Genomic DNA, 19617 nt, shown 5'->3' with positions numbered 1-19617 from the left:
AATACCCTCAATACATTTATGTTTCCTCTTTCTAGGTGAGTTATCACTCAAATACAGAGGTCATCCTTGATGTAAGAATATAAGAGCTCTCATTACTATCTCAAAATAAAGACCGGATAATTCACCGACATTTACTATAATATTGCTTCTATAACACTGATTCTTTTATGAGGTGACAATAGCATATACAGGGAGTCAAAGAAATCCAATTCTTTTTTTAATATTTGTGACAGTTGAAGCAAAGTTAACGGGCTTGGGAAAAAATCAGAGTTGACCTTTCAAAGAGGAAAGACAAAACAAACCCCAAATCCTTTTTCTATTGTCTGATCGTGACAACTGTGAAAAACTACAAACTCAAACTAGTTGTTATTTATGGCAATATAAAGTGAATTCAAACTTGGAAAAGAATTTAATTGCTGGTCTGGGCTCTGCAATATTTAGAAACAATGTCATAGGAGATTACACGGGGACACTCAGGATGGTATTTGGAAGGAAGCAGAACTCAAACTATCTCTATAGTTTTCATTATGAAATTTAAAATCTGAGATCTTTTTACTTGTGGATACAAGTAGAATAGTGCAAGGTATTTTAAAGACATTTGGTGAATCTGTATCAAATATATGTAAAATAAAGTAGCATTTATTTCTTTTTTTTTTTCTAAACTAGTTGCCCCATATATGAAACATTATCAAAACTGAGTATCAGATACTTGACTGTGATCTATGTGCACTAATTTTTTTCTTCTTTCATTCATTTTACATGTTTAGATTGTAAATTCTTCAGGGTAAAGATTGTTTCTTTGGACACATGCTGCATACAGTGGAGCTACTGTCTCATATCAAGCCCCATCTGCTATTGCTATTTGTATTCCAAAACAGAGCTTGAAATGGTAATTAAAAACATTGGTCAGCTTTCATAATTCTGCTAGAACTACACTAGGAAATTACACCATGAAACTTTGCCCTCATGCTTCTGCTGGATGCACAGGAATCAATGACATTTTTGTATTAGAGAATCAGGATGTGCTGTCCTGCAGGGACGTGTGCAGAAGAGTGTGTATATATCCAAAACCCATTTTATAAGTGATTACAGCAAATCAAATCCATTCACTGTCCTTCCTTCTGTTCTACAAACTGCAAATCTTCTCCTGTCTCCTCTTTTTACTGGGAAAAGGTCCAGGCCTGCTGGATGCACAGAAGTCTGTAGGATCACACCATTTTAAATCACAGCTGAAAAGGGCAATGGCCAGGTGGGCACGTCAGTGACTGAACATGCAATGCTGGGGAGTTGGGCACTAGAAGTGCAGAAGACAAGTACATACACCAAGCAAAGTTTTGGCTTGCCACTGCAACAGCAGATGAAGCTCTAGTCTTGGAGTAAATCTCCATTTCAATTTTCAATTCTTTAAGGGTGAGCCAAATGCTTTCTGTCACACATAATCATTCATTTACTCAGGCTTACCCACTCTCATGTAGTTATGAGTTATAAAGCTTTAAGGGGATTACAGAGGTCATCTAATGTGACTGCCTGGAAAACTTTGCCGTTTAAACTTTCAACAGTGGTCAGAGGAAGGAGAAAGACACCTTTATTTCAAATTCTCAAAGAGAGACTACACCGTGTGGTAGATTGTTCCATAGGCTAACTGAAAAAAGAGAGGAAAAGGGTTCTTTGAGTTTGGTTTGAAATCATTGGCTTCAGCTTTCAAATACATGGATCTGGTATACTGAAAACCCTTTATCAAATTCGTATTTTACAAAGAGATCATTATAGACCTCCTACTCATTATCTTCCTTAAGCGCAGTAGGGTTATTTCTTCCATCTATGACTTTAGTGCATATTTTCTATTCTTTTGGACATTACCATTTCAAAACTCAAAAAAGCCTACGTTTTGATGTTCTGGTTATAAGATCTATCACTTAAAATAAAACATTATTTTGAATTCGTGAAGGCTAGAAATAATCTCACATTCAGATCTCTTCCTTCATCAGTGGTTGCTCTTTAAACAAGGCTATTATTTAAAATGTGCACCCCACCTAACTCATTTTCTTGAAAGGGTATTTCTTGGGTAGCTATCCTCAAAAGGACAATGTGGATACTTGATACACCAGATGTCTCTCTGCAGCCTGATGCTGCCATCTAAGCTGTAGCGGGAATGGGGTCATACACACTTCATTTACTGTCCTTAGCAGTTGTCTCTGTACAGTGTACTTGTCTTCTGCAGGACCTCTGTAAGACAAATGATTCTCTCCTCATCATGTAAACAATAGGTAGAATTCTGGATTTTTAAATTCCTCTTTCAGACTGTGTAATGACTAGGCACAGGAATGCCCAAGCTGTAAATGCCTAAATCTGTTACTGAACATGACCTGTACTCAAAATCCCACACTTGTATAAACTGGCATTCCAATGATCTACTTCTTTCTTTCATACAGATATACTATTTAATAGTGTATCTATCAAATTTGCTTGCTTGCTGATTTTTTTTCCATTTGTCAAGAAGGATGTGGTCTAAAGGGGCTTAAGATGGCAAGCATCAGGTAAGAACAAGTCATCCTTCATGCATTATAACAGTTCAGAGAGGTATGAGCACCCCTATTTATAGCTGGACTTCCAAGCCTGCTGGTTATCCATTTGTCACCAACTCTAATGCCTCAGAAATGATTACCTTGTTGACTCAGTTAACTTCGGTATAAAATAACTAGGATTTTAAATGTATACTGAGTAAGTTCGACAAGATCTATTTGCAGCGAACTCATGGCAACCATCACTAATTGCATTACTGAAAGAAATATTTATTCAATCTACTTCAGCTTTCCTACTATTTTGCTTTAGAACAAGTCATACAGACTTTAGTTATCCTTTTAGCTACTGCCACACCCATTGGTCTCTCCAAGCTCTTTGAAACTCTACAGTGTTCTGGGATTTACTCTGAAACAACAATATGAGTCCACAACATTTATTGGCCATCCCACATTCTTTCATATATTATATCTGACACCTACATAAACGCATATAAGGATGTAACTAGACAACACAGGAGTGTCAAGGACTGAAAGTGAATGACAAGAATCTATATAAAGGACTTAAATGTCTTTTGTATAGCTGTGACAAGTGACTGTAAACCTGTGAAGGGTCCACCATTAGCAGTAAGGGAAGAAAAAAATCAAACAGGCCTGCAAGAATCCTTACTCGCTACAGATCATGACATTCAGCTATTACCAGAAAGATTGCAGTGACCAGTCTGAGTGATTACAGTATAGATTTAGGACGGCAAACTCCAGAACAGCCTGCTACAATCTTATTAAATTTCATGCCCGAACTATTACAAAGCAAAACTCTGAATTATGATTCGCAGATTACAAAAAATATCTTTAGCAAGAGATACAGCGGTCTGCAACTGTGCAATCCCACAGACTCTGATAACCTCAAAGGAAACTATAACATTTTTTCTAATTGGGAAAAACTTGGAATTTTGGTAATAAATGTTGACTTAATATAACTACAAGAGAAGACAGTCACATTAGCCAGTACTATAATAAAACTCTTTCATACAGGAAAAAGTAATTGCTCATCAATCACAAAGACATAGATAACACACACTGATATTTAATCTCAGTTAAAGTAGCACAGAAAATCCCATTAACCAAATGATCACTCAAATTTTGCAGTATTATATTCATTCCATCTTGTTTTGGACAGAGAGAAAGGAAAGGAGGAGTCATTATATAATTTGGGTGTTCCATAATAAGCTGCCCATATCTTCTTTGATCAAATTAATTCTGGTTTTGTTGTTTTATTAAGAAAAAAGATACCATTTTTTTTTCCTCCACTAGAAATTCTTTATGCAACATTTCAAGTTTATGGAGCTGTCAAACATTTCAAACATCACATCCTGCAACTATCCATGCAAGGTATACTTGCATTGTAGCAAAACAAGAACAAGACTGAAGAGCTAAATAGTAAATCTAATAAAACTATAATTAAAAATAATAACAACACTTTGTTTTTTTTTTCTTTAAATCATCACTATGTTACAATTATGGTTAGAGCAGTTCTTTCATCTTCTACAGAAAAAAACAGTATCATTCCGTAAAGAAATTATTAATTCAATAAAAATGTTTGTAAGGTACAGTCTATATCACTTAAAAAAATACTAAAAGAAGTTCAAAAGATTAATTCACTGAACGTAGAGAATAATTTTTATACTTGGGCAAGTATCTCTGGTGATTGGACATTGCCCCATTCTTCCCTGCGCTGGTGTGTCTTCACTTTGAGCACTATGTGCAGTTTTGGGCACCACAATATAAGAAGGACATAAAACTATTAGAGAGCATCCAAAGGCAGGCTATGAAGAAGGTGAAGGGTCGAGAGACGTCTGAGGAGTGGCTGAGGTCCCTCGGTTCGTTCAGCCCAGAGCAGAGCAGACTGAGGGGATGCCTCATGGCGGCCTGCAGCTCCCTCACGAGGGGAGCGGAGGGGCAGGTGCTGAGCTCTGCTCTCTGGGGACAGCGACAGGACCCGAGGGAACAGCATGGAGCTGGGACAGGGGAGGGTCAGGCTGGGTGTTAGGGAAAGATTTTTCACCCAGAAGGTGGTCGGGCACTGGGACAGGCTCCCCAGGGCAGTGGTCATGGCACCGAGCCTGCCAGAGTTTAAGACGCGTTTGGACAACGCTCTCAGACACATGGTTTCTGATTTTTGGGTAGTCCCGTGTGGAGCCAGGAGTTGGACTCAATGATCGTCGTGGGTCCCTTCCAACTCAGGATAGTCTATTATTCTTTGATTATTTCAAGTTATCACATACATTATAAATAAATTCAGTTTAAGGCTATGTTATGAACACTCCCATTTTCTTCAACTCACTTTTTCCTTTTTTTTCTAGTGCAGAACACTGCTGTATTATTCAACAATTATTCAATAATTTATTCACTGTCAGTTTGTTTCCCTGTTAACGTATTCAAAAAACTTGGTAGGAAAGCTCAAGTCAAGGCTTTGCCCCTTTAGAGTGTTGGAGGACCACATGGTCAATGTAGCAGTGTATTTTATAGCTCAAGACATACAGTATTTCAGAACAGTTATTCAGCATTCAGCAAAAACTTGCCCATGAGCAATATACCGAAAGTTCCTTCATTGGCAAGAACAAAATGAAACCACGTAACTGTATTCATTCTTGTTCTTCTGCATACAGCATGTCAACACACTAGTAGCAACTCAATATAGGTTTTAGTTTGGTTTTCAGTACTATACAGTTGAACCACGGTTCAAAAAAATGGTACATAGGTAACACTGACAGGTCTAGAGAGTTTAAACACGTGCAGTTTGAATTAAGAATGTAATACCATACTATATGAGCACTGGATAAATTTCAGAATTCAACTGAATCAATGTATTTGGCTTATTTCTGCAATTTGCTTTCATTTTCATTTTCTGATATAACTAATTATTTTTAGGAACATTCCAAACGTAATCGAAAAGCTATGTTTGTAACCTTTGAACCAGGTCTAGTCTTTGTGTATTAGAAAGATCACCTTTGACTTTAAATATTTAAGGAGGAGAGCGACTGTTTTATTTTAGTGCAAAACTAATTAAAAATATGATATAAATAGTGTTATGTTTCTCTGAAATTGAAATCATAGAGCAGGAAAAATGATAGGCAAAACCGCACAAAAACTGCCTCAGTGCCAGGAAGGGTTGAATAGGAGACTAGACCAGACAAGACATTGTCCTTTAGAACACAAATAATGAAAATACATATTCCCATAATATACAATAATACGCTATAAACTGAGTGACTTACTCTGTATCTAATTCCCTGATTTGCTTGATCACTGTGTAGGTTTGGCAATTTTTTTTAAGCAACAGCTATTAATATGCAAACATCTGCAAGTGGACTGTCCGTATAGATTATGTAGAATCTAATTTCTGAATTAGCAAACCAGAGAGGCTCAGACTTTAACTAGTGCAGATAAATTATATATTTTATATAAAGAAATTAAGAATACTTGTTTAAACATTAAAAGAAAATTATGCTTTAAAAAGCTCTGTAGAAACTAATCTACATGGTTAAGAATAACATTACACCCTTCCCTTTTGCTTACCATTCCATCTAATTACAGCTCTTGTTCCCACAGTAACTGACTTTCTCCATTATCATACTGTAATCTTTTTCTACTCAACTTACTTTTGTAATAAAACTTGAAAATGGTAAATCAAATGTGAAAATGGGCTCAATTTGTAATTATAAACTACTTCGCTCTTTGTGAGGGAAAACATAAGAAAGGAGTAAAGTAAGAAAAAAAAGTAAGTGGAAAAGAAAGCTCTCCAAAGTGTTTGGAAATTTTTTATATATACATATATATTTCAGATATTTTTATATATATTTATCTATAGGATCCATAGCATTTTCAGAAATACTGGACAGATTCCAAATATAGTCAAGAAGGGCTAAGGGCAGCCACTGTAATCAAAAAGAAATTGAAACCCTTAGTAGGGACTATTTCATGAAGTAAACTGCCTTTCAGCACTTTAATTGCTTTTTTCTTTCCTTCTTTTTTTTTTTTTTATAATTTAAGATTTTGAATTTCCACATCTCTTATATTACCTCGGGAAGTATTGGTTCCTTCTAATTTCATCTAAAGTTAATTCCAGTTTCTTTCAATTAATTTTCCACGTATGAAAAGAAGATTGCCCAGACAACATGTATTTAGATACTTTAAGGGTTGATTTACCTTGTCACCTTCAGAGAAAGTTATTCCATCAGTGGCCCTTTTCCAAGTAATCTCTGGGATAGGTTCTCCTTCTGCTTCACAGATGAGGGTGGCTTTCCCATTCTCAAATGTGGTTTCATTTTTAAGTTGTATTATTTGAGGCTGTACTGTTAAAAATACAAATTACATTATTCACCCTGCATAAAAAATGTCATGTCAAAATATTTTTAATGACTTTCTTTCTGAAAAAAAACAACAACAAAAAAAACAACAAACAAGCACATTTATATTTATTTACTTAGGCTTAGCTAAAGGCTTAACACTACTATCTATATGAGCAATCAACTTTCCTGACTTCAAGTTGCACAACAACCAATGAAAATATAGGATCTTGGGATTTCTGTCCAGGATGTTTCCACCTCTTTGCTATTTTCTTCAGTCAAAAACACTGAAGTATTTGTATTATAATCATAGAATCAAAATATCTTGAGTTGGAAGGGATCCACAAGGATCACTGAGTCCAACTCCTAGTTCCACATAGGACTACCTAAAAACTAAACTCTATGTCTGAGAGCATTGTCTAAATGCTTCTTGAACTCCATCAGGCTTGGTGCCATGACCACTTCCCTGGGGAACCTGTTGCCTGCCACCCTCTCAGTGAAGAATCTTTTCTTAATATCCAACCTGATAATAATGTACTTTAAAAATTGTTAACTGAATGGCCTGTCTGAAATGAAAGAAGGCTTGAACATAGAAAAGAGTCAGGCTTGAGCTCATTAAAGTGATTTTACTTGCAAGGCAATGGACCTGCCTTTGGACATGGTCCTGGGTAACCTGTTCTAGGTGCCTTTGTTTGTGCAGGGGTGTTGGACCAGATGACCTCCAGAGATCCCTTCTAACCTCAACCATTCTGTGATTTTGTGTTCATCACTATAGATGCATTTCGAAATATTAAAAGAGATGCTGCCAAATAAAGAAATAACATTCACTGTTTGGAAAGTTTGTTCATGGAGCAGAGAAGTTTGGTCTTCAATTCCCTACAACTTTCTCAATAAACAGGTTTCTTTCCAATTATTATTTTTTTTTTGCTTGATTTCTTCTGTATTTGCTTCAGACAACAGGAATACCTCATAAACTGAATGTTCATGGTTACTATTGCATACCTTACAGTCTCCTCTGCAAAGGTTAAGAACATGATAGTAATTAGAGACTCTAGATTTATTATTTGCTGCTTGCAACTGATCTCTTGAAAAAGATACACAATTTAGTGCATTCACAGAGTTCTACTCATAGCATTGACAAAAGAGGTTCATCAGACTTGGGAAGCTGAACAAAGAAAAAGCTTGAGAAAGTTTTGATTATATCTCTGGAAAATAACTGCTCTAAACAGCTAGTTTATATTAATACGTCCATCAATTTACTAGCAAGAGGCTTAATATACGCCCGCACCACTGCCTGGTTGGATCTCTTCATTAATATTACATATGAGGAATCTCACTCCCATGTTATCTTCCTGCACAGCCACATTTGAATCAGGTAGCAAAACTGCAACCCTGGAGACTGCTGATACAATTTGAATTTTATAAACAAGCCAGAGAGCTCAGCAAGGAAATATCTAGGAAATTGATTCCTGAAACTTCATTCCGATCATAAAAACAAATGCACACACACTAGTATAAAGTGTTGACTTGATTTAGTGCATGATAAACCTGAGTCTTTATACATGTTAAAACAGTATTACTACTTCACACTCCAAAAAAGGATTTAAGATTCATCTTCTGAGAAAACTGGCATCACTGCCTTTATAGACAATGTAATTTTTATTTTAAGAAGTAGAAGTGTTCTACACAGGCAAGAAGCTAGGAGGGAGGAATGAAGGCATACAGAAAATGTATAAATGTTTGAGACTACATCTTTTATTGATGACTTTCACTTTATGAAGCTGCGGTTGGTATACTTCATAATGCCTCTGATGAGCAGGCACAGATAGCTGCACACATAGACCCACAGTATTCCCTTCCTATGTGTATCAATAGGTTTAAACAAAGAGCTCCCATATATGTATCAAACTGTATCTTAGAAAACTGTATTAGGTTTATGTGGCAGGGTTTTGGTAGTGGGGGGCTGAAGGGGTGGCCTCTGTGAGAAGAGTTCAGCAGCTGCCCCATGTTAGATAAGGGCCAGTTTCAGCCAGCTCCAAAGGGACCTCCCACTGCCCAGAGCTAAGCCAATAAGTGATGTTGTTTGCACCTCTGTGAGAGCAGATTTAAGAAAGGAGATAAAAACCGCTACACAACAGCAGCTGGGAGAGTGAGGAGTGGGAAACAGCCCTGGAGAAACAGGGTGAATGCGGGGCGGAGATGGTTTGAGTTTCTCACTGCTCTAGCTTGTTAGTAATAGGTAATAGATTTTATTAATCTCCCTGTGCTGAGTTTGTTTTACCCATGACAATAATGGTTGAGTGATTTCCCTGTCCTTATCTCAGCCCTTGAACCCTTATCATTATATTTTCTCTCCCTTTCCTTTTCCTTTGAGGGAAAGGTTGTGGTGGAGCTCAGCTGCCCAGCTGTGTAAAACTATCACAAAAAAAAAAAAAAAAAAAAAAAACATATATTAAACTACTTACTAAACTGAAAGAAAAATTAGCTAGGTGTGCTTCAGGCACTATAAATGTGAAAATAATGGAAACATTTAGGCAATCTGCACGCCACAATCTCATTATAGACTCACTCTAGCCTGCTTGGTTCGAAGATGCAAGCCTTTTGAGGGCCTAAATTAACCTCAATGTTTTTAATTTTGGCATTTGGAATATAGCTAAGAGGGATAAAACAGGAGACGTCAGTTACATTTTCCATCCTCTCCTCTGCCTGATAACAGATAAGAAAAGGAATACTACTACACACTTTTCTCATTTATCAACAAAAGTTATATTGAACATAGCTGCATAAACCTTCCTTTTATATAAGATTATATTTAAAAAGACATTTAGAAAACAGAAATAGTATGTGGTCAAAATATACTATAATTATAAAGGGTACTATGTAGTGCTTCTTAAAGTATTTTTCCCTTGACTTCTACAAAATCAGAAACTACTGAAATGCCAATGAAATATTTTTCATAATCTCAGTCCACCCTCATTGATCATATAGGTATAACAGCTATACCCTAGAAAACCTCAAATTAATATATAACAGAATTCCTCTTGATTTTTTTTAACCAATTCTGAGTGAAGATTTTTTTTTCTTTCTAGAAATAGAAAATTCTAGACATTAAAATGTCTCCTTCCATGGCATACATGCAGAAGAGAGAAAATTTGTTGAAGAAATGTCACCTGATTATGCATCACAGAATGGCAGAACCATTTAAGTTAATTACTTAAGAATTTAATCAATTAAGGAGTGGAAGTGAGCAACCAAAGAATAAGCAAAATGAAGACAAAAACTATCCTCAGAACATAAGCACTATTCTTATAAAGCATGGATTTATCTTTAATTAAAGCTAACTTTGCTTCATTTAGCCTGAACATTTTTTTTATGATAAGGTAAATGAACACTACTGCCATCACCCTGGAGAAATAATCATGAAGAAATACAGGTTTAGGTCTGTCTGAGAAAGTAAGAAAATGTGGAAAAAGTTGTAAAGGATTCAATTTTCTTGACTGCTATTAAATCCACTGCTAATTATTATGTTATTTTGGAAATTTTTGTCAGGGTGCCCATAGTAGTAACAATGTGGTATTTCATATTTCAAAATGTACAACATATACACATCAATACACATGGCTAATTGCGTAACAAAACAAAGCAAACAATGCAAAACAATGTAAATTAATAGTAGGGAAAATTACTAAAAATATTTTTAAAGGTTTCATAGAATCACAGAATCATAGAACCACAGAATGGTTTGGGTTGAACCTTAAAGATAATCCAATTCCAAGCCCCCTGCTATGGGAAGGGACACCTTCCACTACATCAGGTTGCCCAAAGCCCCATCCAGCCTGGCCTTGAACACTTCCAGGGATGGGGCATCCACAGCTTCTCTGGGCAACATGTTCCAGTGCCTACACACCTTCTGAGTAAAGAATTTCTTCCTTGTATATAATCTAATCTGCCTTCTTTTACTTTAGAACTATCAAACTTCTCCTATCCCTACATTCCCTGACAGAGAGTCCCTCTCCAGCTTTCCTGGCCCCCTTTAGGTACTGGAAGTCTGCTACAAAGTCTCCCTGGGGCCTTTTCTTCTCCAGGCTGAACATCCCCAGCTCTCTTAGCCTGTCTTCACAGGAGAGGTACTCCAGACCTTTGATCAAATTTGTGGCCCTCCTCTGGGCTCACTCCAACAGGTCCATGTCCTTCTTAAGTTGAGGGCCCCAGAGCTGAATGCAGCACTGCAGGTGGGGAGCAGGGTAGCTATATTACAAATATCAGGTGAAAGGTATCATAGATCAGCTAATGTAAGGTAGAAACCCTGACTACAGTAGTAAAAGCAAAACATCTCTCTACAAATGTCTCGCACAGTATTTTTGTATAGCCACAGTGATTACTACTGTGCAAATGTAGGTTTCTCAGTCTATTTCAGAGGACTAAAGCCAAATAAATTAGTACCAAAAATCTTAGGGTAATTTCTAGTCATTAATACAGATGAGATCTCTAATGGATAACAATACAGAGAAAAAGAACCATAGGAGGTCCTCTATTCTCATAACAGAATGAGATTACCAAATCATGATCAGTAAGAAATCTTCTGTGAACATGGCTTTCTTTACTCCTCTAAGATGTGTTACACAGAACAGATAAAAGGCAGTAAAGAAGATGAAAAACTAGGGAGAGTAGGGTGGGAGCATATAGGTTTCGATATGTATGTTAATGCTCCAGAAAAACTGTCAAAATAAGAATTTGATGAGGACGAAATAGCTTTTTAAATGCTAATATTGGAAACAAACTAACAATTTTTTTTAACAAAAATATCTAAGTCACAGAAATAAACATATGCAGGTGTTAGATGGCACAGTGATGGGCATGTCCATTCAAGAAGTGCAGAGTACTAAGAAATTTAAATGCTGAATTCTGTAATATTACTGTTATCATTATTGCTTTATGGTTACATTACTGGTATTATGAGTTTCAACCCTACCAGAGACCTGTTGTAGTACAAACAATAGTCACTGACTCAAGAAGCTTGAATTGTAAATTATCATTAGAGATAAAAGGTAGGTGAGACAAACAAGCTAATGAAGTGGAGAAGAATTATGTAATTTAATAGGTCATTTTAACACAAACTGGTTGTTTGTGTACTATTTAGCTATAATAATTAGCCATCTGTCTTGCCATTTTCATTCTGCAGTTTTTTGAATACATTTAAGGGGAAGAAAAGTATAATAACTTGTTGGCTATATATTGTCTGGGAGTTTAACCTGTGTGAAAGGGACAAAGTTAAAAACAAAGCTCTTTGTAGGAGAAAATACAGCAACTCTTCTCCACAATTTCAGAGTGAGAGGTGAACTTTGTAAAGGAAATATTAGACTAAAATCACACTGAGCTTCAGAGATTACAAATGAGGTAAGAGGCTTATTTTCTCATACAATGCCTTGAAGTCAAACTAACAGTACACAGATTATTATAATCTAATTGGAATATATCCAATAGTAAAGCACACGGGAAACAGAATTCTAAATATACGCACTCAATGATGTGCTCTAAATTAGCTATAACCACTCAGGAAAGAGACCTGGGAGACACCACTGACAGTTCTATGGAAATGTCAGTTCAATTCTTGGGAGAGCCAGAGAGGTAAAGAGAATATAAGACAAGGCATGGAGATCAAAGCAGAAGCAGGACTGTGCTGCTAAGCAGCCTGCTTCCCCCACAATGTGAATACTGCATGTCAGTCCTGTCTTGCCATTTCACAGATAATAGATTATGAATAGAAAGGTACAGAAATGCATGGATCAGAGATTCATAATGGTTTCCATAGTAGGAAAAATTAATTAAACTGGAAATTTTCAGCTTAGAAAAGATATGAACTAGTGACGTATAAAACTGTGCTTGATGTAAAGCACATTTTGAACTATTCTTCACTTAAAAATGAGAATTATGAGCCAAAGAAATGAACCTGCATCAGACCTGAACATCAGAAATACTTTTTCATGCAAGGAAGAAATTATTTAAGGAATTTAGGAGTTTAGGATGTTGTGGAAGCAAAAAGGATATATAGATTCAAAAAGGATTAAACAAACTCATGGTATTTATTAATTAACTTCAACCTTCTGGGGAGTCCCCAAACCAGTGGCTGTTGGAAGATGTAAGAATACATACAGGAAAAGCTCTTAGTCTGGTATTACTCCCTTTCACTGTTCCTTGCATTAAAAAAATAACATTGCCATAAGCGAAACTAAGTAAATTTCAGCCATACTTCAAATTATTTGAATTACATGCAAAATTATTCTTGTCTGAAACTTCCCCAAACTCATATCAAAACTAGCAAGTCTATTCCTTTTTTTTTTTTTTTTTTGAAATACAATTGAATAAAATGCTTTTCCACACAAATCTTCACTTTGATATATATGTTTAGGCTAAACTTAAAATTTGTTTATTTTCATTCCTTTGAAAAGCAACTTAAAAGAACCCTTAATCACCACAAAACATCAAGTACCCCAGTGGTTAGGCAGCCCATCTAGATTTTATGGAGGACTGGAGACAGTACAGTCTAGAAGAGCTATAAAGAGTTTCCCAAATTGGACACTGTAAAGCACGCAGGCACAGCTAATCTGTTCACTTTACACCATGGCTTCAACCTCAGGCTCCACATCAAAATAACAACATTACCCAATCCATCAGCTTCTAGTGAAAGACATCAGATTAGCGTCTCCTGTTGGAACTGTTTCACTCTGTATAAATTACTATTTGTTTTAGCTGGGATGTAAAATTTAATTTTCTATGGTCCTAAGTACATGCTTTAGCTGTTCAAATATAAGTGGTCCTTCTATCTACTAAAAGCTACAGTTAATTATTTATACAATATAGAAGCACTCTAACAATGCACTCTAACAGTAATACTATATGTAAAAAAAAAAAAAAAAAAAAAAACAGGACATATTACTTCATTTGTAGGCTTCTCCTAAATGAGCTATGGCCTTGATCCTGCAGAATGGTTCTGAGGGAGAGTTTCTATATTCTCACAAATGCTATAAGAATCATAGCATGCTCACATAAGCTATAGCTACACAAAAGTTCAAAGAAACCATCAGCATTCTCTGTAAAGGACAGAATCATGAACAGATTGGGTGGTAGGGCATAGAAAGAAAAGTACATTTTCATATTATTACTTTTTTTGCCTCTAAAACTGTCATTTCTTGAGATCAGACTTATTTTTATGACTGAATTGTGCATTTAAAAAATCAAAAATATAAAAAAAAATACGAAATCAAGAACATATCTGCATGGCATTCTTCTAAAAAAAAAAAAGCACTGCCTAGAAGTCCAAATAACCTTTCTTTTTTTTTTTTCTCCCTTTCAATAGTTTTCCCTTTTTCTACCCTTGGTTTTCTTGCAAGCAGCCAACTTTTAAAGGCAAAAGCAGATTGAATTAACAATTTAACACTCCATTGTATTCTATCTAAATAGTGCAATAGCAAAGGCTGAAGATAGCCTTTTCAAAATTAGATTCAGGTATAAAGGTTAAAGTAGCCAACAGCAAGGAAAAAGCTGTAAAATAATACAGAAAGTTGTTTGCTGCATCAGTAGACACCTTTCAGGAATACTGCACTGAAAACTGGGAATTCTAATTTCACTTCCCTACTGTCTGCATTTAAAAAAGAAGGGTGGTATATTCTATGCAGTACTTACCAAAAACTTGAAGGAATGTCTGTCTTTTATCATTTCCTGCTTTGTTTTTAGCACTACATATGTAAGGACCTGCATCAATATTTTTTATATCTCTTATTGTTAGTTCTGTATTGCTTCCTCTCAACGTATATTTTTCATTTTCTTCAATAACTTTGCCGTTCCTAAAAATCAATCAAACAAACAAAAAGATGTATAAAACAACTAGTAGGTTCCAAAGTCTGAAGCAATGTGCTATGGTGCTATGGAAGCATCAATCAGGTTAAAATAATCTTTGTTGCAAGAAAGTGCTATTATGCTATCTTCAAAAATGCATTAACTAGTGTGGCATAAATTGGCAGTATGTATAGAAGGGAGCTAATTTCAGCACTATGAAAATTGTTCTGCTGGATTACAAAGTTGGTGGGGTTTTTTTTGTTTGTTTTTATAAGAGTGTGCACATTCTAGACATAAGCAATGCATTCTGGACTACATTTTGATGTTCAAGATTCCAGGTTCACAATTCTATTGTCAGGTTCTAAAATATATGTGTATTAAATATACTATATCTTTACACTTAAATTTTCATGATCAACTTAATGGTAGAAAAAATGCTTGTGAATAGAATCATAATATATGGCTTGCACTCAAGGAAGGATAGAAAAAAATCAGTTAGACAAATACATACTTGTTTGTGAGAAACATTTTGGAATATACTATTGCAGTTCATGCTCGTAACAATGTACCAATCTATAAAAAATATTTTATATTTCTTACACATAGAGCCTATTGGCATATAAAGAACTCTTCCAAGTTATTTCCTCTCAGATGTTGTTGGCTACCCACAATTTAGTAAGCAGATGTATCTCCAGACATTGTAATGAATTCTGACCAGATGGTATAGAAATAATAAAACCTGTGAATAATTCTGAGGGCTGATCAAGGCCTGACCAGTACATCTGATGAGTACCTTGGCATACACATAGTTATCACAACAGCTGCTTCTTAAAGGAAGCAATCCTACCTTTTTTTTTTTTTTTTTTGATTTCTTCTCATTCTGCCTTGTTTGCTTTAGTCTTCTTTTGACCTTTTTTTTCTGTAGAATCATTAACAGCCTGTTCTCAAAAGCACCTACATAAAGTCTGCCTGATTTTCACAAGCATTGACAAACCTGCTGGCAATGCCAAGTTCTTGAAAAATTGTTTGTGAAATAAAACCAATGTATATGAATAGTTTTGGAACAATTTTATTTCTAGATTTGAGTAATAATGATGTTTGCTTTCTTTCTACTCACAGAATGCCAATAGCTCTATGTATTTCATATTTTCTAAAATAATACCTTCCCTAAAGTCAAAACACTACTGCCTTCCCCCCACCCTTCCTTTGGAAATATTAATCTCTGTTAATAGGATTCCCTGACATTTATTTAGCTTGCATTTTAGTAACGTTTTTGTAAGTAACTCTGTTCCACTTATCAGTCCATTTCAATACATTATGGTGATTCTTATTCATCTCCTTTTCAAAGTAAATCACAGAAAATGCTTAGCAGAACAGAAAAGGTCTAATTTTCCACATAGGTGTTTTCAAAAAAATTCCAGTGACTTCTGTAGGAGACAAAAGTCGATATTCAAGGTCAAACATAGTTTCCTAGTGCCTTTTCTCTTAAGAACCACCTGTATCTGTGACCATCTCTGAACAGAAATGAGATTATGAAGATTACCCGGGACCATCTGAACAGGAAAGATTCAGATTGATGCTGATATGGGCAAACAAGAAAACATGAATAGCACATTGAATGAGGATTATTTATTTTGTCAGATAGTTCTTAGCCCTGTCAGTAAAGATAAGGGGAACAGATCCAGCTAAATTCTACTATTGTAAATTACCTCCACAAATGTAAATAATTACTGTGTTTTAAGTAGGACTATTCACGTGAGTAAAGATCATCAGTTCAGGACTTGTAAATTTGGATCTTTATATTTCAGTTCTGGCTAATTTAATTGCTTCAGTGTATTGTTTCTCTGAAGGTTATGCTATACAGTAATGTAAGATCAGTTAAGTGGTGAAAGATTTAGATTCTCTTAGTTCATGAAATATTAACAAAATACATTTCCTTATTGAATAGAGTGAAAATTAAATTTTGATGACCTTTCTTCTTACTAGGTATCTCAAATTCACTACCTAGTATGTGAACTAAGGCATTTTTGAGGAGCATTGACACATTAGCCCAGATACCTCCATTCTAATCTTATGGAATCTTAAACTTTGTCAATACCTGGAAACAAAAAGGGACAACACAAATGGTTAAGCTCTACCACATTAGATACTGTTTTAAGAGATTTAAAAGTTTGAAACTACAGTTCTGACCAGCATCCTGCTTAAAGTCAATGAAGAGGGATATATAAGCCATGTCAATTGTACTGGCATTTGATTTTCAAGCCACTTTTCATGTTTGAGCTGAATTTGACCTTCTGTTAAATCAGTTCATTGGAAACCAGACAGAAAGCAAGAGGAAAGAGAATAATAAGATTTTCTTTTTTAATTGACTAAAATACCAGTGGATTGTAAGGAAGGTAAGACTACACAATGACATCCAAATTACGCATGCCTTGTTGAAGAAACTTCACTAGAGCTAATGAGAGATTTCTAGATGTCAGGGCATATTTTAAAAAGCAATGAAGATACAAGAACATTCAATTGTGTATAATGTTGAATGTTCATATGTAATGTTGTTGGTCCTTAATTTTGATGAACCATCTGAACAGATATGAAGGTATTTACTACATATTATGATGAAAATCCGCCAATAGAATGGAGTAGAACTTATCCCACCCTTTTTATCAATCAGAACTTTTCCTCAGCTCTCCAGTATATTCTCTGAAGGGTTTTAAAAGGGAAAGATATAAATATTTGTTATTCACTGTATTTAGTCCTTTTTGTGGTTAGGCCTACCTAACAACAGGAACATCCACGTGTTTATTTCATCTTGTTCTCTATTAATATATAATATATATAGTACATAATATAATATGTTTGCATCTCTCTGTACTTTTGTCCTTAGTGTAGCTATGTATTCATACAACAGATTTTCATTAAGTCACATCATGCAACCTCATGCCCATTTTACAAATGGATAACCTGAGACATGTTAAATAAAATGTCTGAACTTGCAAAAAAAAAAAGTACAGTTGGGAATAAAGCAGAACATTATTCCCACAACTTGCTGTAACCAAAAGTTGTACGTCTTCCCAACATTTAATCAAAATCAAGATTTAATTCCATTTGCTTATTAGAAAAACCAACAACACACTTTCATAAAGCTGATATTAATATCAACTTACATCTAACATCAAAAAGTACACTAAACAGCATGAAATTGGGAATATGATACCTTAGCTGTTAATTCTAAGAAATGGATTCAAGTGGGTTTTCAATGGATGAAATGCATACTAGTTATTATTTGATAAATCATTTAAACAGTTAAAATAGCAATGTTTTCTAGTTTTTTATTAAAAAAAAGATTATGTTGATCTAGTTTCCCTTTGCTCAGTCTAATTTCCGAAGAAAAAGAATCTGAAATAATCTAGAAAACTAAGGTCTTTATCTTGAAAGATCTGCAAGGTAGGTCCAAGGGCAAGGAGAATATTCCAACAGATTCTGAATGCTACTAACTGGCTAACAAAATATCAGTGAAACAGGACCTGAACAGTTAGGGACAGAGATTTCAGGAATTTTACATACAAATTTACTACTGCAATACTGGCTCAAGTTTGCCTCCTCCAAAATAAAATCTCTGAGCTCTTTCCATCTTTTTACCCCTCTTTGCATACCTATAACAATTTTCTGTTACAAACATCAGGGGGCTTTTCTTCCTATCATTTTACGACCTCTCACAGTCAGCAAATAAAAAAGCAAGAATATTTTCTACCTGCCAAGAATTTATAACCTAATCAGAGAAAATATAAATAATAATAATAATAGTAATAATAATAATAACAACAACAACAACAACAGGGGAAAGAAGCACATAAGCCATTGTTGCTTGTATTGGCTTCTGAAATAGGTACAGAACAAAAAGTTTCTCATTTAAGATCCAGTATACAGTACACTAGTCGGTGAAGTTTTTGTAAAATCTGTATGAAAGATATGAATGGTGTAAAACAGTTGGTTACCTCAGTGACAGGCAAGCCAAAGGAAAATTAAAAAGGTAGTCTCTGATCAGCAGAGACAAGTGTCTCTCCAAGACACCTAGTTAGCCTGTATACATAGTGTAATATTTATAAAGTATTGAAAAAACACATCAGTGAACAGAGATATCCATGAATTGTTGAAATTTATATTTTCTTTTATAACAACATGAAATGTTAATGTTGGCTTGTCTTACAAGGCCACATTAAGGAATTAACTGTGCTCTATTTTTTTTATATCTATCATTGAAGTTGTAAAAAAAAAAAGTAAAGCATTGTAAATTGTAAAAAAGAGAACAACTTAGTTTCGTGTTTGTCTTATGACGTGTTAGGATAAAGGTGTCAGTCAAAGGAATATTTAAAATTAATAATACTGTTCAAAGATTCCAAAGGAAATTAATAAGTGATGTCCATTTTGAAAATGCAGTGACATTTTAATTTCACCTGAAATAATATATGTGAATGCAAATTATTTGGATCTAAAATAGAAATGTGCACTGATGTGAGGAGTCAGATATTTTATATAAATATATTTATTTTTATATATATATATTTTAAATTAAATGAATAAAAAGTGCTTGGATATTTATGTTTTTACAACTGTTATATGGTAAATGTTCTCAATGTTCACTTCACTGACATCATCAAAAACACATGAACTTTAAACTTACTTTTAAAAGCACTTCCATATTTCAAAACATATTAGATTTTAAAAATTGCAATAGAATTTCTATGAGTTCATTCACTTATTAATGTTGAATCTAGCTTTAGAAGTTAAGAGTAGAAATGGACAGTAAGCCCTTTCAAAATTCAGTAAAGTAATTAAGGTTGCCCAGCTTACTTAATGGAGTGTGACAGAAAATCATAACACCATAAAACAATGTGCTCTTGTGTGCAGATCTC

At 34.8% G+C, this 19617-nt stretch overlaps 1 protein-coding gene across 1 annotated transcript in view; it reads right to left on the bottom strand.

Annotated features, from left to right (window-relative positions):
* NCAM2 (neural cell adhesion molecule 2) overlaps window positions 1-19617 on the bottom strand; it is a 286892-nt gene that overhangs the window by 104021 nt on the left and 163254 nt on the right. The window contains exons 7-8 of the mRNA XM_035545772.2: window positions 14552-14712; window positions 6729-6874 (exon numbers count right to left, since the gene is read on the bottom strand). Of these exons, the coding sequence (XP_035401665.1) occupies window positions 6729-6874; window positions 14552-14712 (307 nt within the window). The remainder of the gene's footprint in view (window positions 1-6728; window positions 6875-14551; window positions 14713-19617) is intronic.

Source organism: Cygnus atratus, chromosome 1 (assembly GCF_013377495.2).
Source record: "Cygnus atratus isolate AKBS03 ecotype Queensland, Australia chromosome 1, CAtr_DNAZoo_HiC_assembly, whole genome shotgun sequence".
Taxonomy (NCBI): Eukaryota; Metazoa; Chordata; class Aves; order Anseriformes; family Anatidae; genus Cygnus; species Cygnus atratus.
Note: the sequence above shows the minus strand (reverse complement) of the source record. Positions and strands in the feature narration are given on the sequence as shown.